Consider the following 23,665-nt stretch of genomic DNA (forward strand, 5'->3'; position numbering starts at 1 on the left):
CAGAAAGGCCCAGTATTGGCCAAGCTCATGCTGATAATCTGTATGCGATCCCAGGGCTCCTGTCTCACGCAGGCCCATAGCACTGGGGGCTGCGGGGTCTCGGTAAAAAACATAAAAGTAAAGGCAGGGCCAACTCAACCGTGAAGCTGACAGGACCCCAGCAGAAGCAACCTCTGGGAACCACACCCGAGCCAGGAAGGTGAGGGAAGCAAAGGCTGAATCTGTGAACCTGTGAGCCCCACGCTGCAAGCCAGAGAGTGAAATTACCCACAGCGGTGCAAATGCGGGTGCCTCGTTCATTTGTCTTCTTTGTGTGGCTCCTGCCCGGAAGGGCGGAACCTAGCGATGCAGGAACTGTGAGTCTGGAGTAGAAATTGAAGTGGAAGGGAAACCAGACATGGGATGAAGCTAGAAGCTTGGTGACCGGGACATTCAATCTGTCTGCTGCGGTGAGGACGGCTGTGCACCAGCAGTTCCACACGGCTTGCTTCTATCCCAGCTGTCCCCATGCTGCCTGGTGCCTGGTAGCCTGCAGGTGGGGTGGATTCTTGGGGTTCAGGTGAACTTGAACCCCACCCCCTGGCCGCGCTGGGGTGGCAGTGGAAGTGGATCTGCTTCTCTGAGCCTCCGGGGAAGTGATACTCACAGACCCAAACTGCAGCGACCATTTTGAACCCAGTCACCAGACTATCCCCATTAACAGTGGCAAAGGACAGGGCAGGCTGCAATGCTACTCAATTTGTGTCACTCACACATCAGTCACACTAGAAAGCATGCCGTCTTCTCTTATGCTAGAAGGCCGTCTTCTCCACTAAATCAGCTTTGGTTTCTCTCTCTCTCCTTTCTTTCTCTCCTCTCTTTCTTTCTCTCTTTCTCCTTCTTTCTTTCTTTCTTTTTTCCTTCTCTCTTTCTCTCTTCTTTCTCTTTCTTTTCTTTCTTTTTCTTTCTTTTGTCCTTCCTTCCTTCCTTCCTTTCTCTCCTGTTTCTCTCTCTTTCTCTTTCCTGCTTCTCTCTTTCTCTCCTTTCTTTCTTTCTTCCTTCTTTCTCTCTTCTTTCTTTCTTTCTTTTCTTTTTCTTTCTTTTGTCCTTCCTTCCTCTTTCTCTCCTGTTTCTTTCTCTTTTGCTCTTCTTTCCTTTCTTTCTTTCTCTCTCTGTCCTTTCTTTCTTTCTCTCTCTCTTTCCTTCCTTCCTTTCTTTCTTCTTTCTTTCTCTTTTTCTTTCTTTCTTTCTTTCTCTCTCTCTTTCTCTCTCTTTCTTTCTCTCTCTCTTTCTTTCATTCTCTTTTTCTTTCTTTCTCTCTTTCCTTCCTTTCTTCCTTTCTTTCTTCTTTCTTTCTTTCTCTCTCTTTCTTTCTTTCTCTCTTTCCTTCCTTCCTTCTTTCTTTCTTTCTTTCTTTCTTTCTTTCTTTCTTTCTTTCTTTCTTTCTTTCTTTCTTTCTTTCTTTCTTTCTCTCTCTCTCTCTCTCTCTCTCCCCCCCTCTCCCCTCTCTCTTTCTTTCTTGCATAGGTCTGGCTTTAGGGAGAGCTGCTTGTATACCAGGAATCCAACCCAAGAAGCCTCCAGGGGCCATGGAAGGTATTGTTCTGTGAATAAGGCCTTTGTTCTGCTTATTGGAATCCTCTTCATTTATATTTCCAAGGATTGTGATTTGAAATTTTGTTTCAACTATTCAAGCACTGTTAATAAAAGAAGGGCTATAAAGTAAACACTACTCTGTGCAGGAAGCAGAGACATACTTCACTATTACGTAAAATACAAGAGAAAAGAAGGCAGGGGGTGGACGGCTACCCAGGACTGGAGCTGCTCTGGGATGAACGCACCTGTGAAGCCTTCACCTTTGAGTCCTGCCATAGCATAAAAATGATAGCTGCATCTAGTTTTGACAGCTGCTCTAGCTGGGGTAGTTTTTGTACTTGATTTCTAGATACCTAAAGCTGAATATTAGATATACGGTATGTAAATGGAAAGGTCAGATATATTATTTTAAAGGCATAGCTTTAAGTTACTCTGTATTTCACAGAAACGAGTATCTCTGTCTTTGACATTGATTTGCTTTTTCTAAAAAGGAACATGAACGTGGCCACTTCTGTAATGAAATGTTGGTTCTGTTTCATGTCCACATTCATGTAATTAAGATAGGAAAACTACGTCTCTTGGTTTATTGGAGAATGTGTGTGGTGAATGCTGTATTTGCTGTAAAATGTAACTTTTACAAGACATGGATTTGCTAACTTGATAGGCTTAACTATAATTTAACCACTAGATATATATTATGAAAACATAAACAAATAATGCCTACATCCGCAATATTACTAAGATCTTTGTTTATGCTGCGTGAATGCTGTTACCATTATCTTATCCAATCCCATGGAAGTAGTTCGTTTTTCATCCTTAACTATGAATTCAGATATAATTTTAAACAAAATACAATTTAATTAAATACAACATCCGTTGTGTACAACGCTTGAGATTCATTGTTCTTTTCTATTGTGATCTCAGTTTTAACAAAGCATCAGGAAGGAAATGAGGTTTAAGGCTGCCCTGAATTTACAAATCAGTTACCTTTCATTTATGGGTACGAGATACATATCAGCTGCCTTCTTGACTGAATTCCTTTACAGGCTAAGATGAGCCTGGCAGAATAAATTGTACCCCTCCTGCTCTCTAGCCAAGGGAACAAGCAGAACTGGGTGGACTTGCATGTGTTCTGAGTGTGATTAACATAATAAATCTGATCCTGCTATGAGACTGTGTTGGTGGAACCTCCTGGAAGCAGTCACCTTCAGAGAACCAACACTGTAGGAAGCTGTACTTTCATCCGGTCCCTTCTTTGGTAAAGGGTCCATGTCCCTCTTCTCTCTTCTCCATACAACACAGCTCTTATTATGATCATTTCTCCTGTGTCCATCTATGGAATCATCACAGATGAGGGTTTGTGTTGGCACTCGACTACTCAAAGAAGGAAAACCCAACTCCAGTTCCCACCACCCGTTCAACAGAAATGACATTCACACGCCTAACACTGGCGAACAATCCGCTGAAAAGCTCTTGTAAGCCGTAAACCGTTCTAAAGCCTTGATCTGCACCACATCACCCAGTGCGCTCCCCAGCTCGGTGGGATAGGGGCCGTTATCTTCCAGATGGACGACTTGCAAATAAGATCTCCAGAGACCTCAAGATACCACCATAGCTAGAACAATGCTCCCTGGAGGGGACTGACATCCCTTCCTTCCAGTCATTTCTGAACAAGGCAGGGATGCAAGGAATGCAGACACCCTCATGGACTTTTGATGGAACAAATGACAGGCAGAGTTATCCACAGAGAGGATGCACCCCCTCCCCAACCCTGTCCAAGAGGCAGGAGGGCTCGAAGCCCTGACATGCCAAAGCAGGGACTCTAGCCTTTGACTCCAGCTGGTAAAGGCTGTGTGCATCTGAGAGCAAAGCTGATCTGGAAGTCTACCTCCTTTTTAAGAGAGTGACAAAGTATAACTAAAACAGTAAGAGATGAAGGTGCACACTGGAAACAAGAAAAGAAACTTCAGGGGATAGAAGGAACGAGAATCAGCCATTCAGCGGCACGGTGTGAAGAAGAGCCGTGCGCAGCTTCTGTTCAGGACGCTTTGTGCTGCTGCCGCGGGGCCTCTCGATGTGGGGGAGCCTGCTGCCTGCCCTGGTCTTCTCAGCTGGACTTTCCTCTGCCACTTTCTGGTGGCTTGTCTGGAGCCTACGTCCCGTGGCGCCACGAGGCCGTCTCCAAAGCCGGGCCAGTTGAGGTCCCCCTCAGTCCCCTTCTCCTCTTGACTAGTGGCTCACCTGCCAAGTTCTCCCCAAGATGGAAGGGCAAATGCAGTCTCTAGACGTCTGCCAAGAGGTTGCACAAAGCCGTCCTCAATGCAAGGCGAGTGAAATTATGCCTTGGGCTTGTTATGATTTGGATCCAGTGTGCCCCCCAAGGGGCTGTGCGTTGCTGGTTGTGCGAGGTGCCAGCTTGCCGGTACCTCGATGCTCTGTGAGCTCTGAGATGGAGTGATAGCTCAAGGGCTTCTCTGGAGGAGGGTCAGCACGGGGCGGTCCCCGGCAGGGTCAGCATGGGGGATGGTCCCTGGCAGGGTCAGCACGGGGCGGTCCCCAGCAGGGTCAGCATGGGGGATGGTCCCTGGCAGGGTCAGCATGGGGCGGTCCCTGGCAGGGTCCGCATGGGGCGGTCCCCGGCAGGGTCAGCACGGGGCCGGTCCCCAGCAGGGTCAGCATGGGGGATGGTCCCTGGCAGGGTCAGCACGGGGCGGTCCCCGGCAGGGTCAGCACGGGGCCGGTCCCCAGCAGGGTCAGCACGGGGCCGGTCCCTGGCAGGGTCCGCATGGGGGGACGGTCCCCGGCAGGGTCAGCACGTGGCCGGTCCCCGGCAGGTGCAGCTCCCATCCTGCTCCTTTCTCACGCCCCCTCCTCCAGCCTGCCATGCGGCCAGTTGTTACCCAGTGCTACAACTCCCTTTGCCAGCTAGGGAGCGCTCGCTGGCCACAGGACCACAGCAGTGGACCAGCCGTCTGGGGAGGGGCACCTCTGAGGCCATGAGCAGAAAGGATCCTGTCTTCCTTTCGGTCTCCATGTCAGGTGTTTTGAGAGAGGGGCTCAATGCGGGGGACACAGGCTTCCATCGTGAGTGGGGGGGGGAGGGGGCGCACGCTCTCCTGGTTAAAATTGTAGCGGCGGACACAGGCTTCCATCGTGAGTGGGGCGGGGGGGCACGCTCCCCTGGTTAAAATTGTAGCGGTGGAAAACATGCTAGGAACTCCAGTCGCAGCCTCTCCCTTACCCTTCAGAACAACGCCCTGAGAGTGCTCATGGTCATAAAATGTCAAATTGTCTTTAATGAGTTGCACGTAGGGGTTTGGGTTCCACATCTCAATTTATGAGTACAACGCATTTAGGGATCCTATTTTTATGACCGCTTTCCAGTTCAGATTTGGTAACCCATGGCACATGGCTTTGGCTCACTGCCTGTTTCTGCTTGTTCTTTAAGAGGTGAAGGACTAATGCTCTATGAAGTAGAATGGCCTTTGCATTTTAAGTGTTTAAATGAAATCAAAGGCATAATAACCTTCTGTCACATGAACGTTCTATGAAAATTAAAGTATAGAGTGTGAGTTTGTTAGGACACAGCCATGTTCATTTGTTTGCCTATCTTTTATGGCTGATTTTGCTCTACAAGAAAGTTGGGTGGTTGCAATAGAGACCACACAGTGTGCAAACTTATAGTATTTTCTGTCTCCTTCTGCATGGAACACTTTGCTGATTCCATGCACAGATGAAGATGCCGAGGCCTGGAGCATGATCTCAAAGCCACCCCCCCCACACACACACACAGATAAGTGTTTAGAAGATTCAGCTGCAAGTAGGGTTGATCCGATGGGCCCTCCTCTACCTCTCCTGGTACCCCTGCCACACTCCTACAAAAGCCATGGATCGCAACATGGAAAGCAAGCCACATTTCAGTGACTCTGCTTTTATTTTCTATCTCGACCCCTGCACAGAGTTTTGGCCGGAGGTGACTGCTCCCCACTGCTCCCTGTTCTGTGGAATGGCGTGCTGCTGAATTCCGAGGAAAGCATTCGACTTAGCTGACATCTGCACAGGGCAGCCAGCCTCCAGTCCCATTTCAAGTCGAATGCCTGCCAACCTTCTCTCCACTTCTAGCCCAACTTGAAAAGCACAGCCCATATGCTAGGCTTCTGGAATTGGATGAAAGGTAGAAGGCCTCTGTCCAAGAAATAATTACGAATGATTATTCAAAATTATACATTCGGTTAATTGCCAGTAAAGAGGAAAAAAAAAAAAGAATTCCTTCCTGGTTTCAAAAGCCTGAAATAGTGGCAAAAGAAAATGCACCTCCTGAAAAGAATTATTTAAACAAATCACATTTCCAGAATAACATGTTAGTATCAAAAATTCACTTTAAGATCCACTTTGAAGGGCCTATATTGTTTCCATTTTTAATGGCTATATATTATTTTAATATTCCTTTCCATGCTTTACATTTTAGATGTCGTGGCTTGAAACACTGGTACATCTGTTTTTTTCTCTTTTCTTTTTTCTACTTTAACGGTCGGATCGTGGGCTGCCCTCCGAGCGTGCCATTTCAGGAGAAGGCAAGAGGCAGGAGGAGGAGGGAGTCTGCAGGTCACGGGTTGGGAGCAGGCTCAGGGGAGTGCGCTGCTAGCTAGTTCTGGACACCGCGAGGATCATCTGCTGTAGTAGCCGATCCGTCCCTCACCGTCCTGCAACGCACATCACGGACGGCGCTAAGATCTTTAGACAGAAACGTGCCATACGCTCTTCTTGCCAGGCTTCATCTCCCGACTGTTCCGGAGCTGGTCGTAGCAGGCCTGTCTTGGTGGCCCGGCCCTGCTCTTGTTGCAGGGAGAAGACTGCTCTTCCTGCCACGGAAGAAGAGCAAAGATGGTACTAGAAAACCTTACGGGGGACGTTTCTTCCTGGAGGATTATATAGTCAGATATTTCTAAACCTTCACCTGGCACACCGCCCCCCTTTTCTTCTTTGGGGTGTCGTCGGTGTTTTCTGGTTGCATGTGGCCTGTTCCGAATTAAACTGTTTTCAGCTTCTGAGGACAGCACGGGGGTTTCACCCGGCGATGTCTGCTCTACGCTGTCTTCTTCCACATGTCTGCGGTGTGAGGTCCCGAAGGCTGACACCAACTCTACGAAGCTTCACATATAAACTTTTTGAAGGCCAGTCTTGACTCCTCAACAATGCTTAGTTCTGAGTGATCAATGAGTGAACTTGAACTGGGTAAAACACTGAATCATGAAATTGTGAACGGTAGGCACAGATGTGTCTTTGCTTGACAGGGAAAATCCAGGACAGGGTACATCAGTTTTCTCATGTCCCATTAAAGCGAACTTGCCCATTCATGATGCTTAACTTGTATGGCACCTTTGCCAAGATAGAAGAGAGGTGGCAGCAATGCGATGAATTGATTGGTTCATTTATTTATTTGAGGGAAAGCACTGGGGTGAAAAGGAACTTCAGGATGCTAGAGAAGAGTTGCAGTTCCTCAGGCAGAGGGAGCTTGCGAAGTAAACATTCCGAGAGGGAGCGAAGGCTGTCCCTGCTCCGATGCCAGCTCTGCTTTACTGCCACACAAAACTGCAGCACTCAGCAGCCTTCTAACATTTATCAAACATTTATTACATGCAGAGCACGGTGCTGGAGCCAGGTCTATGTTTTGTATTATAAGTCCCTCAAGTTATTTTTGGTAAGGTGTATAGATGAGAACAATTCTTTATTTATGATGATATATCAGGCTGAACAGACTTTGTGGTTAGGACAGTGAAGGACACATAACGAGTTCTGAAACAAAGTAAGTTTCTCCAATGAAAGATGAGTCTGTTTCCAAAACCTTGTTGTGTATGGGCCTTAAATTTCCTCAGTTCCAGTCCTAACTTCTCATTTACTAGCTGCTCCCCTCAGGTGAGATCATTAGACCCTAAGCTGCTGTTTCCTCATTGGGTGAATGAAGATGTCAGAAAAAAACAAAGCTCTGGCAGGAAAGTCCATGAGACTCTTATCTCCAATAAACCACCAGAAAACAAGATGCAGTGCTGTGGTTCAAGTGGTAGAGCGCCAGCCTTGAGCTGAAGAGCTGAGGGACAGCACCCAGACCCAGAGTTCAGGCCCACAACCAAAAAAAAAGCCAATAAAATGTCTAGGAGAACGCGTTAGGATAAGGCATTGGAGGTGTCGCACATTGGCACATTGTAGGCACTCAGGATCACTGGTGATTAGCACCGAAGGCACACATTCCTCTCCCGGGTCTCCTCTGCGGGGCAGACATTGTGAATGGATGATTAATCCTACTGAGGGGCAAATTCATGAATTGGTTTCAGTATACAAGAACTTGTTCCCTTGGGTAACTTCAGGAAAAGAAAACTCCACCCAGGCCCCAGATCCAGTACATGCTCACCAGTTCTGAATACCTTCCCAATTTTAGTCTTTGACCCAGCTCTGAAGAATGAGGGGTATTCAACTACATCTACAATTATTTAGTTACTTAAAATTAATCTGAACAAAACACACAGAACCAAGGGTGTGTCAATACAACGGTGCAAAGTGACTTTCCTATGGTTTGTACAATGCCAGTCCAACACAGGTCCGAGGGGCAGCTGGCAGGTGGCTGGAACGGTAACTCTGCCTGTTTTTTAAAAAACAAAGACAAATGAGGCTGTTGCAAAAAGCATTTTATTGTCTTCTACTCAAGCCCATTCAATGTTTAGTAGTGTTTTCCCATTGTAGTTATTTTAGTGTCGTTGCATCTTTATGGCTAGAATTTTCTCAGAATTTGAAAATTCACATGCGATGAGGTCTCTCTTCCTGTCAGGTGCTCAGCTCAGTCACCGCAGACAGAGATGAGGAGAGGCAGCAAATCTGACCATCAAACACAGCTCCTGTGTGTAAGCGAAGGTATGATACAAGCTTGGGAAGAAGACAAAACCTGACGAGAAGAACATTTCATATTTTAATACTGCTGTGGAACTACCACGGTAAAATGCTATGCCTTGAGCAGGCTATTCCTGCAGTACGGTGTTTTCTAGAATTAAGCATCATTTTCTTGGCTTCACGGAGAATGTAGCACTCACACTGCTGGGCTGGCTGGGAGAGTGCCTCCACCCTCTGGCCTCCGGCCTCCAGCCTCCGGGGCCGCACGGGCCGTGCGTGTTCTTGGATTCGTCTCCAGACCAACTCCAGCCTCAGGAGCCCTGCTCGCCTCCAGCGGAGCATGGGGGTGGCTGAGCCCCAGAAATCTCTGCTTGAGTGAGCTCTCCAACAGTAGAGGCAGGCTCCAACGTCAGGGCCTCTGGGCTAAACCAGCTCCTCTTGGAAGAGAGAAATGTGGCGTCTGTGCCCAGGCTGTCAGGAGCAGTCTGCGGAGATCATCAGCGACGTCCACATTTCCAGGCGTTGGGAGACACCTGCTCCGCCCGGCTGGCCCTGCCCGATGAGCTCCCTGCTCCGCCCGGCTGGCCCTGCCCGATGAGCTGCTCCTCTGCTTCCATCCACTGTTGCCGTCGGAAACCAAGACTGATCATGTGATGGGATGCTCGGGATAATTTCACATCAACCCCTTGAGACACAGCATCACCACAGTCACTCGCGGAGGCATCGACGCGCTAGAGTTTGGCTAAGGACCCAAGTCCTTATTTCTGGAAAAGAACAAAACTTACGCCCTTCCTTCACGGCACAAGCCCTCTCCTGCAAAGTACCGCCACTGCCTGCTGTGCTCTAGGGTAGACTATTACTAAACCAACTTGTCAAACACCGAAGGACACTGGGTTCGACCAGAATTCTGGATGTTGGTAAGCAGGTACAACGAGGCCAGCCAGAGGGCAGGGATGTCACAGGAATCATCCCATAGCGTGCAGGGTCTAAGCTGAACACCAGCTATGCCTTGAAGGCGGTGGAGACATAGTGGCCGACAAGCAAGTCACGTCCTTGTCAGAAAGTTCCAGAAGGTGGAGCGAGTTGTATGGTAAACAGAGTCCGGGCAGAACTGTGCCACGGTGCCACTGCTGAGATGACCCGGCAGCAGCCTTCATCGGTGCCGCGAGCATCCGGTGCTGCTTTGGATCATCTGCTGCGATGCTCTACGCAGACTCTCTCTCATTACCAGGGCTGAAGGAGCCACTTCCCTCTCCTGGTTCTCTATCACAGATCTTGCTGTAAAACTCTGCTCTTGCTGCTCTCAGCTAGACCTATTGTGATGATCTATCTATCTATCTATCTATCTATCTATCTATCTATCTATCTATCTATCTATCTACCTACCTACCTACCTACCTACCTACCTATCTATCTATCTATCTATCTATCTATCTATCTATCTATCTATCTATCTATCTATCTATCCATCCCTGTACTCAGCAAATACTGTTAGCTAAACAGCTTTCTTTTCAAAATGTTACAAATCTGAGTTTGTTTTCCTCATGAAAAGCTGGCTGGAGAGAGAAATTCTGACAGACAGACAGCACAGGAGCGTCAACAGGCTCAACAGACGGCCCAGGAAGAGTTCGGCAACCCCTGTGGCTGGTCCCTTCAGGCAATGGCAGTTTGGTGGTCACCGCCATTTTGAGGAATGTAGCTGCATATTTTTTCTCCTTTCTAACTTCAGCATAAATGTAGAAGCAGTATTTAAGATGCGCAGACAGACTCCTGGATTTTAATCAGGAGTTTCAAAGCAGAGGCTTCAGAACTGGCTTGGACTACTTAAAATACACAACAAATCTTCAGCAGGGAAGACCCATTTATTTTGTGGACATGAGCGGAAAATAAAAGGGCTGGAAAAGCACCGCTTTCCTCTCTTCTCTCATCTTTTGTCTTTCTTTCTCTTCTCTCTCCACCTGCCCCTGGGCCCTGTGTGCTGGTTCACGTCCTTTACCTTCTTCAGCGCAGAACGCGCCTAGGCCTACCGCATTCTTCTCCCTTGCGCTTCAGGTACATACTGGTAAAGGAAACTTAGAAATAAGTTTCTCATGGACATCTGACCTGCAATGCAACTGAGAAAGACTCATCAGTGGCCTGGCACGTGCGCATGCACATGTGTGCACACACACACACACGCATACACACACACACACGCATACACACACACGCATACACACACACACCAAATTTGGTTCTTTTTCGATGCACCTCAGTAAGGACACTATGAACTTCTCCAAGCCTATAATCTGTAGTCATCTAAACTCTGTCCCTGTTCTGCAAAAGTAAATTTACCCATGCTAGCAATATTGTTAGCTAGACCCACCCTGACCCAATCAACGCACCTCTGAATCAATCAATCCATCAACCCATCAATGTTTTCATGGTCACCTCCCATGGGGGAATCTCAAGCCTAGTTTAACTGATCCATTAAATAGCGAAAAAGTGGGGACCAGTCAGTTCTTACAGACAAGCCACACAGACATCTAAATATTGACATCATAGCTTTTGAACATCCTGAGGTCTTCATACACATCACCACACTTAAGAACCAGAAGACAAGAAAAACAAATATATAAACACAAATTGCTAGAGTCTACTTTTTAAGTGTTCTTGTGTGGTTACATGATTTTCTCACACGTATTTGTGAGAGCCCCGAGTTCTGGTGGAGTCTTTGATCTGTGCTAGGTAATTTAGATTATGCCTATTCAATTAAACTCCCACTTCATTACTCCTCCATAGTGACAAGTACAGATAAGCTCGTTTCTAGGTATAGAAAATGAAGCATTTGGGTAAGCACGTTGGACACATAAATGATTGCCCGTGGTAACAGATCAAAGAATATTATGGGAAACATTCCTTGTGTAAATCGGATGAGTCAGCATGGATGTGTTCGTTGAACCTGTACTCTACACCTTGGTGATTGTAATCGCCAAGCCGGCTGCGCCGCTGTAGGAACTCCCATGCCGCTGCCCACCCTGCGGGTGAGCTGTCAGAATTAGAAGCATTCTTAGGATTCCCACTGACATGAGAGAAAGATAATATAAAAACGGCTCGCCAGGCTTCTCTTGAGCCCCTGTGTTCAGGGTTCCAGGAAAAGGAACTGTCTCTGTCTGGTGAATGATGGACGCCCCGCCCCCACCCCAGGTCACTGTACTGTGGGTGTGGCTGGGACCCCCGGGCAGAGGGGCCCGGTGAGCTGGGGAACAGCGCCTCTCCCTCTGTCCCATGCCTGGGCCGCTCCGTTCCACCCAGTCTCAGGCCTGGGGTTTTATCCACCTTGGATCTCCTACAAAAGCACTTTAAGCAAGATGACATTTAAAAATACATTTTGCTCTCCAATATTGGAACTTTTAATTCCCAGCCTCTGAGAAATCTTTCTGTCAAACTTTGAATTCACTGGAGAGGACAACTGAGAGTTTAAAAATTATTGCTACCATTACCTAAGTAGAAATCAATGAAATAATGCGACGGGACATGAGGCTCTCCTCCTACTCATATGTAGCTTGCGCCCTTGTTTCCAGGGACTCGGATTACAAGGTGATATTTGCATACCCCCTGGAATAGAGCGTCAGTTTTAGTTAATAGGGAGGAAGCCAAGCACGAAGTGAAGCCATGTCAGAGCGGCTTGTCAAAGATGAAAGCTTCCCCTTGCTCTTGGCTTTTTGTTCTATTTTTATCTAATTTTATTTTAAAGCACTGTCTTTTGCCTTCCCTGATTAGAATGGGAAACGCAGCTCTCAGGCTCTTCCTCTGGAACCCGCTGAGCTGAGCAGAAGCTGTCGTTCCCAGGGGTCAAGCAGGTGAAGGCACAATCCGAACCTGCTGCTTTTGTATCACACGAAACTGATTTTTATTAATGTTTGGAAAAATTAAATATTTATTTTCATACTTCAATTAGTAAAATATAGCATAGGATTTTTTTTCTGCCTTTAAAAGAGCAATATCATATTTTGCCTGGAGAAGAAAACTGAGAAATCAAAACAAGAATATGAATGCTCCCACTTAGGGAAACAACTAATTTTGAGTGTGGTTAGCTTCTTATGAATTGGGATGCTTGTTTTCACTCAGTATTTAATTTATTAAACAAGTATTTAATTTTATTAAAATGAAAGTTTGGTGGGTTGCAAATCAACCCAACAATCAAAAGAACTTAATAAAAACAAAAGAGACTTAAAAAAACCACTAGCTTATCAGGAAGGATTTCATTGGGTTGTAATTAGTCTTTCCCTATCCTTCACACTCTTTTTTTCCAAAGACTCTTTTTTAAAAAAAATTGCAGGTACTGAGTGTAATTGAATCTTCCTGATGATTAAGACAGATGGAATGAATGTTAGTTACTAATGTTATAGCTAGAAAAGAAAATTAGAGACAAAATAGGCTCAATAGCAGGACTCACGCAGAATGCTATTTTTCTGAAATAAATTCCTGTTGGTTTTCTCTTGTTACCTACCTTTTCTCATGAAAGCACATGGGCCTCGCTCACATGGTACCTATGGCCTGCATTTCCTCAGCCATTCGGCCTTGGAAGAGCCGAGGATCCGGTACACTCCCCCCGCCCAAGTCTTGCTGTGATTTCTGCACACGACCCACCCAGTGCCAGGATGTGTGTCCCAGGTGCTCTAGAATGAAGTCATCTGAAGTTTTCTTCCTACCACAACAGTAGACTCTGGGGGTCCTGTCCTGCTGGACCCTTGAAGACGTCCAGACTCCAGATGGCTGAGATGTGGAGCAGGAGCCCGGATGCGTTTGTGGCTGTCGCCAGAGTCCTGGGCAGTCATCTTCACGTGTGGATATTAAAGGAGCTACACTTTTCCTGACCGCAGCCGGGGAAACACCGGGCTCTCCACACCAGGCCGGCGTCTCTGTGCGGCCCGCGTGGCTCTAGCAGCACACACGCAGGACACACCGATTCCCACGGGAGATGGGGGTTTGCTCTAGTGCAGGTCCTTTTAAAAAACATTTGTGGAAAGCTGCTGGCAGCCTGTGGGTAACCAGGCCTTCTCCTCTCCCCACACCTAACATACACTACAAACATATTCTCGGTACGGAGTACGTCTCCATAAGTGTTGACTGAGTCAAGGAGCCGAGCTGTTGAGACATAAATACCGGGGAGAAAGGTCTGAGCGGACACCTCGTCCTTACCTGGGCTAACACAGGGATCCTCGCTGTGGCTCACCTCTGCTCCTCAGCGCTTTCGGCTCGGGAAATGCCCGCATCTGACCCATTTCCCCGGGAGGACGCGCAGGCATCGCGTCCGAGTCCTCCATCTTCCCAGGCTCAATGCAGAGTGCGGGCTTCGAACCCAACAGCTGCACGCAGTCACCATCTCCTTCCCACGGCCGCCAGGGCAAACGCATGCGTGTTTATTACACTGGTTGAGTCAGGGCTTTCCGAAACATTGCCACGTACGATAAATTCATTTTTATCATTGTGTGTAAGTGGTTCAAAAATCACATTTGCCTTTCACGGGGCATTGCTCTTCATTCACAGGAGACAATATTTCAATGATGCCGTTGTATTTCCCTTTAATGTGCACTTTCCAATCGTCTTCACGCCGCAGGCAAAGGTGGATATAATAAAAATACACCCTTAAAATACTTTACTCAGAACCAAATCCTGTCAAGTTCCATGAAAGTTAGGTTCTATGTTTTCTTACAGAAATAGGTCAGTTTGGAGGAAAACGTGTTTAGTGCAACTGCTTTGTCCAGTAGAACGGGAAGCAGCACGAATCCCGAGTTGTCCCATAAAGGGCCTACCCACTACGAAGTGCGTTGCTGGGGGTTTCTTGGCTGAGTGAGCAGCATGCAGGGGCCCACCCGACCCCGCAAGGTCCAGCTAACTGCACACCCCGCCGTACAGCGCGCAACCACTGGTCCTGGGCTACAGTCTGCGCACATGTTACTCGCAGTTCCGTAGGCAGCTGTAGCCCAATAGTCTGTGTGTGTACACACAGCTGAGCATAGAAAGGTACAGCGGAAAGACCAGACAATGGAACTGTCTAGTTCCATGTATGTGACTCACTGTTGACCAAAATATAGTCATGGTATAGAAGAAAGTGCTGCTTCCCTTTCTACTGAACAAAACAGTATCATTAAACACTTTTTCCTCCAAACTGACCTAATTCTGTAAGAAAACGTAGTATCTAACTTCAATGTAACTTGGTAGGATTTGGTTTTGAGTCAAATATTCTAAAGGTATATTTTTATTACACCCACATTTGCCATATTGATATGTGGATAAAATAGAATTATAGAGTGGAATTGCTAATCAAAATAAAAGTGTTTTAGCTAATATTTCAAAGTTTATGGGGAAGCTTTTTTTGGGGGGGTGGGGGGTTCCGGTCATGGGGCCTGAACTCTGGGCCTGGGCGCTGTCCCTCAGCTCATCAGCTCAAGGCTAGCACTCTACCACTTGAGCCACAGCACCACTTCCAGCTTTTTTCTTTTTGCTTATGTGGTGCTGAGGAATCAAACCCAGGGCCTCATGCATGCAAGGCAAGCTCTCTACCACTGGGCCACCTTCCCAGCCCCTGAGGAAGCATTTTAAACTATGTAATAATCTAAATTACTGGCTAAAATTTCTAAGTGCAGAAGTGCTTGGAGAGCAAAATAAGGAGTATTAAAATTTAGAAAGAACTTATAGCATATGAATTTTTGTACAAAGTCATTTAATATTCATTAAAAAATCTAAAACCAAAAATAATTTGGAAGAGTATTTCTTTACCTCATTATGTATGTATAAAAAGTTAACAAGATGACTCCCCGGCCCACTATTTCCTCTTTTGGTTTTAAATATTTTAGAACCAAACTGAATCTCATTGTTGTTCTTAATGGGATCACATATAATTTTCTGGCATCAGTAACATGACGCTATTTTATATCCCTTAGCCAAAGCTGTGTTGAGAATTAGGGGATATTCACAAAATACAAATGCCGCAGAATAGTTGAATGCTAGGCCTGGAATGAGGACCCGGCCTTGTTCTCCATTTACCTAGGTCACCCTGGACATCATTTTGGAAGTGTTCCCTTCTACAAATGAAGACACACCTCTCTTGTCAGAATGGCAGGCACTACCCCAAAGCCATTGACAGGAGCTATTCCAAATTGTCCTGAAGTTCTGCTTATACAGCAATGTACTTTCTAGAAAACAGAAACCATATCACCAAACTTTACCATCAAAGTTCATCTAAGTGATTAATATTAATACGGGGAAGAAAATACAATGTCTGAAATGATTACATCTCCAAACTTGAGTATTATCTATTTAAAAAGTGTTTTTTTTGTTTGTTTTTCTGAAGTATTAGGTGTTATCCCAGCCTTCACCTTGGGAAGTTTCTCAGCCCAGTTTGGAAAGATATTTTGTATGGATTCTGACATGTATGTGTTTCTGGGAAAAGCTAGGGGGAAAACAATCAAAGAAAAAGGGCAGAGGAGAAACCTGAAGTAGATGATATAAAGCATCTTGTTTTCCCCAATTTCACCAGGAAAAAGACCACAGGGTCTATGTAAAAGGATTTCCCACAAGCCAACTGTTTCCAGAAGCTATGGAAGTCTTGGTACAAAATGGCAACGGGCTTTTTCTGATGAGGACACATGATTGAAGATCTCAGTCTTTACATTGTCTCAACTTAAAAATTACACTGCAGGGAACTTTCTAGCTTTCAGCTGCCAAACAACAATGTGTTCATTGTTCTCTCTGCTCTGAAAGATTCCTGGGCGGAAGCTAACAAAATCCAGGGTAACTGTGAAGTCATTTCATGGTGCTTAACCATGAGTTCTAGGTATTGGAATGCAGGTAAAGAACTCTGGTCCAGGATGACTGAAGGGAATTTTGCTAAGGGCAAAATGAGTCATATCTTCTACCACTGAGCCCCAGTTATAATTTTTTGAAATAATCTTGTAGTTTTTTTATAAAGACTCTAGAGAACTCTAAAATTAACCAAATAATAATATTTCTCTTAGAAGCAGAATGCTTCATCTGATTACAAGAAACTATGTATCCCTAAACTCTTTAAGAAAAAAAAAAATCTATGAGCATAATTGACTTTCTTGTGATCAGACAGTTTTCTCTTAGTTTGTTTTTAAGGTAATCAACTTATTAGGGAGTGTGCAAAATTTGAGGAGATTCCATTTATGTCTCCCAAATAAGAAATGCCTTACGTTGCAGCACTAGAGAATTTCCTGTTAAAATGGTAACCTTAAAAATGCTTCTGTGAGTGATTTTTAAGTGGGTATATATTTTGAATTTGTATTTATTAAGTGCAATTTCTATACAGTTGATGGCATATTCCTGCAGTTTGTAAAGAGAGGCAAATTACTTTCAATGTGCATTCATCAAGCAGAGTAGAAGAGAAAATAGTAAGGTATGGTGTGGGAATGATACCAAAAATATTATCTATATTTGTGTTCAGATCCCCGCTGTAACAGCTCTGGAAACGCTGGATCTGAGCTGTTTTTCACATGGTCATTGGACACGCCTGCTGGGATAAAAGATTCAACATGAGCCGGGCGCTGGTGGCTCACGCCTGTAATCCTAGCTACTCAGGAGGCTGAGATCTGAGGATCGCGGTTCAAAGCCAGCCCGGGCAGGAGAGACTGTGAGACTCCTATCTCCAATAAACCACCAGAAAACCGGAAGTGGCGCTGTAGCTCAAGTGGTAGAGCGCTCACCTTGAGCTGAAGAGCTGAGGGACAGCGCCCAGGCCCAGAGTTCAAGCCCCACGGCCGACCAAAAAAAAAAAAAAAGATTCAACATGGTGCTCCACTCCTTCCTTCCCCCCTCCCCACCCCCAACTTCCAACTCACTCCCTGCTCCCTGCCCCTGTTTCTCACTGCTTCAGGAAAGCTGGAGGGCGGCTTCGCTTTCAGGACTAGAAGAAGTTCTGGTCCATGCCATCTACCCTCACCTCAGCCCCAGTGTCTGCACCTTGGCTGGCTGCTTGTTACTGAGTCAAGCGGTCAACGCTGAATGTGACAGCGTGGTACAGACGACTTAGCGCCCTTACTCACTATGCAGTGATTTGGAGCACTCTCTGATTCGGTGCCTTCATCGGGGACCATGCTACCACAAAACACTGCTGCCTCTCAGGTGTCCACAAATAGAGCCCAACACGCAGGCAAGGTTGTCGAGCTCACGACCTGGTCAGCCAATGTAGACCACCTCTCCACGCGTGCTAGATTTTCTTCTTCCTCTTCCTTTCTCCATGCCACTTGTCATGGAACTTAAATAACAAGAAAAACTTGTGGTTATGGATATTTTAACTTAATGGTATACTCAACTGAATCTTACGTATTTTTAAAAGTAACAATATCCTGTCTTGGACAGCCAGCTAGAAGATGTTAAATAATAGATCTGCAGTGTTGTGAGCACTTTGCTTTTCTCTTGTGATCCACTGCTCCTTCGGTTCTGGCCTTTGTGCACAAAGCAAAGCAGCCAACTCTCTACGCTGAATGTAAAACTTTTCTTTCCTTACTCACGGGAGGGCAGGGGGCTGTTTATTATCTGAACACCATCATCAAACTAATCTAGAGAAAGACTTAAAAACCAACCAGGACCTAGAGCAATGGAAAAGCCAAGCCTAGATCTCAATTTCAGCCTAGGAAAAAATGACCATTTCCAACTTGAAACAAAATTTACTAAGACGCCTCAGCATGGCTCTGCTATTCAAATGCAAGCATGAGGCACAAGCAGCCTTTTCTTTAAAGTTTGTATTTTATTTTTTTGTATAGACAGGAGAAAAGACCCTCCTTACTTCAGATCAAGTAAGGAATGGCTGGCCGAGAGCAGAAGGCAGACTCGCTGGCCCCATTCTGGAACACATCAGATTCCAGATGGTTCTTAGAGGGCGAGCTGTAGGCATGCAGTGGCGGCACAGGAGGCCGAGAGCGCACGCGTGGCAGGCCCGGCCCCAGGGCGCACAGAGCCGCGTGGTTTCCGTGAGGCTCTTCTTGCTTGAGTTGTTCGGGGTTTCCCAGGAAAAACACAGACTCAAGAGGCCGAAGTCACTGGCAAGGGGCGCTCCGAACCCTCCACTTTCCTGGAAACACCACGAAGTGGGCAGGCTTTGTTCTCCTTTTCATAGAAAGGAGAGTGTCCAGAGCAAGGTCTCCATGTTCCACTTGGAGCAAGGGGACCGAGGGCATGGGGAGCCCTGGGGCTCTGCGGGTCCCCGGGCTGTGCGGGCCGGGGCTGTGCGCACTGTGCCCTCTGCGGGCGCAGGCCCCAGGCCCTCCACACCCGGCTTCCCGTCCCCAGGGCTGCGGGACCAGGCGGGATCTCACTTGTTCTTGGTGATGAGGTTCCCGAACCTGTGCATGAAGCCCCGCAGCTTGTTCTCGGGCGGCGGGTAGGTGGGGAAGGTGCCGGTGCCAGCGCCATAACCCAGCCCGGGGCTGGGCCTGCCGAAGCCGCTCCCCGCCGGGGTGGCCGCGCGCTCCGGGCGCAGCGCCTGGGCCCGCACGGCGCCCCCGGGAGCGGGCATGGCACCCTCCAGCTGGCAGAAGGGCTCGAAGCGGCTGTAGACGCGGCGCTGGGCCGAGTGGGAGCGCAGGAGCTCGCTCGGCCGGGGCCGGGGCGCGGGCGAGGCGGAGGGCGCCACGGCCGGCCGGGCGTCCCTGGCGTCCCGGTACTGGATCTGCTCGGTGTTGAAGCGCGGCGCCGAGGCGTCCCCGGGCCTCTCCAGCGGCGGCCGCTCGCCGGGGGCCGCGCGCACGTCCTCGCGGCTCCGGTGGACGCTGCCCGGGGAGGGCGAGGCGCGGGGCGGCCGCGCGGCCGGCGGGGAGGGCGCGTCCGGCCTGGGCTCGGACCTCCGGGGCGCCGGGTCCTCGCCGCCCTCGGAGGCCAGCGTGTCGGAGCTGCTGCAGAGCCGGTAGAAGGCGGGCGCCTTGCCCCTGGCCAGGCCGTCCTTCCGCTCGGGCGCCAGGCTGAGCAGCGAGCGCAGCTTCTGCGAGCCCTTCTTCAGGAAGCTGGGCGAGCCCCGGCCGTCCTTGCGGGGGCTCGGCGCCCCGCGCGCCTCCTCCTTGGCGTCCAGGAGGGCGGCGATGGAGACGGACTTGGTGGCCGGGGCGTGGCGGCCGGGCGCGGGCCTGGGTGCGGCCCCGGGCTCGCCGTCGGCGGCGGCCGGGCTCAGGGTGACGTCGAGCAGGCTGCGGGCGCCGGTGAGCGGCGGGGCGGCGGCGGCGGGCGCGGGCGCGGCGGGCCGGGCGCGGCTGCGGGTCAGCGTGCTGTAGGCGCCGCCGTGCCGGGGCTCCGCGCCCGCCCGCGCGTGCTCGAAGGACGGGAAGCTCCGCCGCTTCAGCAGCTGCGGGTCCAGCGGGGCGGTGGGGGGCGCGAGGGTGGCCGCGGGGATGGCGGTGAGGATGCGGGGGTTCGGCTCCGCGTGGCCGTTCACGCCGCGGTGATCAGGCGTGGCGGGCGTCGGGGGCGCCGGGGGGCGCGGCGGGCTCGTCCTCGGGCGGCACCTGGGGGGCGGTGGCGGCGGCGGCGGGGCTGTCGGGGGCCCGCCCCGGGGTGTCGCTGCCCTGGGAGCCGATGATGGTGGAGTTGGAGGAGCCGGTGGTGCAGCTGCTCACCTCCTTCTGCTCGGGCAGCGTGGGCTTGAAGACGAACGAGGCGCGCAGCCGCGAGTGCGCCTGGAGCGCGCCGGCCTTGCGGCCCGGGCCGTCGGCGGCCCCGTCCGGGGCGGGGGCGTCGCCGGGGTCGGGCGCGGCGTCGGCGCGGTCGTTGAGGTAGGACTCCAGCCGCCAGGTGCGCAGGAAGGACTTGGCGGTGCGCTCCAGCGTGGGCATGCGCAGCTGCAGCGCGCGCACGTGGCTGTCCGTGCCGTGGAACGACCTGCGCACGGGCGCGCGCCGCTCCGCCAGCGGGCCACCGGGCCTCCGGGCCGCGCCGTCCAGTAGGGTCAGGCTGGGCGCGTGGTGCTGGCCGCCGGCCCGGGACGACGCGGACGCCACGCTGAGCGCGTCCGAGGGCCGGCTCCAGGCGGGCGGCGCGGGCCCCGGCCGGGGCGGGAACCGGCCGGGCAGCAGGTACGGGGCCTGCTCCGACGGCTCCCCCGCGTAGCTGTGCCGCTTCCAGCCCTCGGGGACCGCGCCGGGCCGCAGCGCGCGCGCCGCCGCCAGGCCGGCGCCGTTCAGGGGCGGCGGGAAGTGCGGTCGGTACTCGTGGTTCCGCGGGCCGAACTTGTCCGGCTCGAAAGGGGCGCCGAGGCCCCGGTGCGGGAAGCACCCCGCGTCCAGGCGGCGAGCCGGGTCCCGCCCGCCGAGCGCGCTCCTCTGGCTGCAGACCGAGGCCAGGGAGGAGAGCGAGCGGTGGCCCAGCCCGTTCTCCCAGCGTGCCCGGCCCGGCCGCGGCCCGGCCGGCTCCAAGGCCGCCAGCGCGCCCGGCACGCAGGAGCGCGCGTACAGCGTGCGGAACTCCTCGTCGAAGGACTCCACCAGCTGGCCCGCGATGAGCTGCGCCATGCTCAGGTGCGCCTTCTCGAACGACCACATGTAGCTGCAGGGAGACAGATGGTGAGAGCTCGCAGGCTGGCCGGGAGGGCGGGGGGAGAGCGGCGGAGAGGGCGGCGGGGAGGGCGGGGGAGAGCGGCGGGGAGGGCGGCGGGGAGGGCGGGGGAGAGCTGCAGGGAGAGCGGCGGGAGGGCTGGGGAGAGCGGAGGGGAGAGCGGCGGGAGGGCTGGGGAGAGCGGCGGGGAGGGCTGGGGAGAGCGGCGGGAGGGCTGGGGAGAGCGGCGGGGAGGGCTGGGGAGAGCGGCGGGGAGGGCTGGGGAGAGCGGCGGGGAGGGCTGGGGAGAGCGGCGTGGAGGGCTGCGGGAGAGCTGCAGGGCGGGGAGGGCTGGGGAGAGCCGCGGGGAGGGCTGCGGGAGAGCCGCGGGGAGAGCCGCGGGGAGGGCTGCGGGAGAGCCGCGGGGAGAGCCGCGGGGAGGGCTGCGGGAGAGCCGCGGGGAGGGCTGCGGGAGAGCCGCGGGGAGAGCCGCGGGGAGGGCTGCGGGAGAGCCGCGGGGAGGGCTGCGGGAGAGCCGCAGGGAGAGCCGCGGGGAGGGCTGCGGGAGAGCTGCAGGGCGGGGAGAGCTGCGGGGAGAGCTGCAGGGCAGGGAGAGCTGCGGGGAGGGCTGCGGGGAAGGCTGCGGGAGAGCTGCGGGGAGAGCGGCGGGGAGGGCTGCGGGGAGGGCTGCGGGAGAGCTGCGGGGAGAGCTGCAGGGCGGAGAGAGCTGCGGGGAGGGCTGCGGGGAAGGCTGCGGGAGAGCTGCTGGGAGAGCTGCGGGGAGGGCTGTGGGAGAGCTGCGGGGAGGGCTGCGGGAGAGCTGCGGGGAGAGCTGCAGGGCGGGGAGAGCTGCGGGGAGGGCTGCGGGGAAGGCTGCGGGAGAGCTGCGGGGAGAGCGGCGGGAAGGGCTGCGGGGAGGGCTGCGGGAGAGCTGCGGGGAGGGCTGCGGGGAAGGCTGCGGGAGAGCTGCGGGGAGAGCGGCGGGGAGGGCTGCGGGAGAGCTGCGGGGAGGGCTGCGGGAGAGCTGCCGGAGAGCTGCAGGGCGGGGAGAGAGGTGTATGTACACATACTATTACTTATGTATATAGAACATACATACACATATGTAAAAGCAAACACAAAAGCGAAAACTCGAGTTCTGGACTTAAATCTGTTCACGATTTCCCCCACTAGTTTCCAGAAACCCAAAGAAAGTCTTCTGCCTTTTGTTCCTGCTCCTAACAAGACTGTACAGGGTGGAACACAGCATGATGGGGGCGCTGGGAGGAGCCCTGCGGGTCCGGTCCCCGCAGCCCGGCGTCCGGAGGACGCGGGAGTTACAGCGACCCACGCGCCCCTCTGGGGCTCACGTGGCTAAGGCAGCCCCGGACGGGGGTCGCGCGGCTCCGAAGGTCCCCAGCCTTCCGACACGGACCCCGGGGCTCGCCCAGCCGGTGCAGTGCGGATGGCAGGCCAGCAGTCCTGGGGCTCATGTGGGCCTCACGGGACTCGTGTGCACAGGAGTCGTGTGCCCGGGATTGCACTATGGCTCCCCTGGCCTAGACGTTACCGGTGCCACCGAGGAGCCTTCACCATGCATAACTCAACTTCTAGAAAACAAAAAACTGGTGGTGACACCGCAGCCTGCTGGGGTCTGTCCGTGCCTTTCCTGCAGGGGAGGAGTGGCTGCTGTCCTGAATCATCATAGCAAAACTTTAAATCTGACTTTTGGGTGTATATATGATATATTTTTTAAAAAAGAAAATCCCTGAGCTGGAAAATAATACATTGCTAAGTAAGCTTAGCAAATGGGTTTAATGCAAAAGGACAAAGAGACAAGAGGAAGGAGACAATCAAAGGATTGTACAAGGCATACAGGGAAAACAAATACAATTTTTTACTGTGCAAAGTAACAATTTACACAAAATTTATATAGAGCCGACACATATAGAATGTTCCATGAAAGCAGAATATACACCTTTCTCACCTGGACAAAGAACTGTCCAGGACAGATCATAGTTAAGTCAACATGGAGTCTGAATGGAAGGGAAGGCTGGAATTCTGCTTACAATGGAATAAAGCTAGAAATCAATAGCACAGGAGGAAGTGGGAGATTTACATGGTTTTTTTAAAAAATTAAGTAATAAAATGTGAAAGCCCAGTGGATCATAGAAAACCCAGGGAGACAGGAAAAACAGAAATGTGTCCAGCTACAGTTCATGGAGTGCCACCAGAGGCCAGCCAAGCAGCCATCCCCATTATCATTTTCTTTTTAAAGTAGAGCATACTTGAGAGATGGGGGGAATGGTGAAAGGGAGGACGCTGATCAGAATGCATTGTGCTCACAAACTGACATGTTGACTTGAAAGATAATAACAAAATAAATTAACTTGAAAATGTACTCGAGCTAATTTTGGAAACAAGGAGAGACACAGAAAATAAAACAAGGGGGCTGGGAAGGTGGCTCAGTGGTAAAGTGCTTGCCTTGCATGCCTGAGGCCCTGGGTTCGATTCCTCAGCACCACATAAGCAAAAAACGAAAAAAGTCAGAAGAGGCGCTGTGGCTCAAGTGGTAGAGCACTAGCCTTGAGCTGAAGGACAGCACCCAGGCCCAGAGTTCAGGTCCCCCTCCCCCCCAAAAAAGAAAAGAAAACAAGGAAAGATTGTAGATCAATTGGATCTAAAATTAGGTGCTATAGTTTGA

At 51.0% G+C, this 23,665-nt stretch overlaps 1 protein-coding gene across 1 annotated transcript in view; it reads right to left on the bottom strand.

The window, feature by feature from the left end:
- Positions 1 to 18,775: 18,775 nt before the first annotated feature.
- Positions 18,776 to 23,665, bottom strand: part of Fam83b (family with sequence similarity 83 member B) — a 50,910-nt gene continuing 46,020 nt past the window's right edge. The window contains 2 exon segments of the mRNA XM_042672093.1: positions 18,776 to 19,928; positions 19,930 to 20,994. Of these exon segments, the coding sequence (XP_042528027.1) occupies positions 18,776 to 19,928; positions 19,930 to 20,994 (2,218 nt within the window).

This window comes from Dipodomys spectabilis, unplaced genomic scaffold, assembly GCF_019054845.1.
Source record: "Dipodomys spectabilis isolate Male_0828 unplaced genomic scaffold, ASM1905484v1 ptg000669l, whole genome shotgun sequence".
NCBI classification, from domain to species: Eukaryota; Metazoa; Chordata; class Mammalia; order Rodentia; family Heteromyidae; genus Dipodomys; species Dipodomys spectabilis.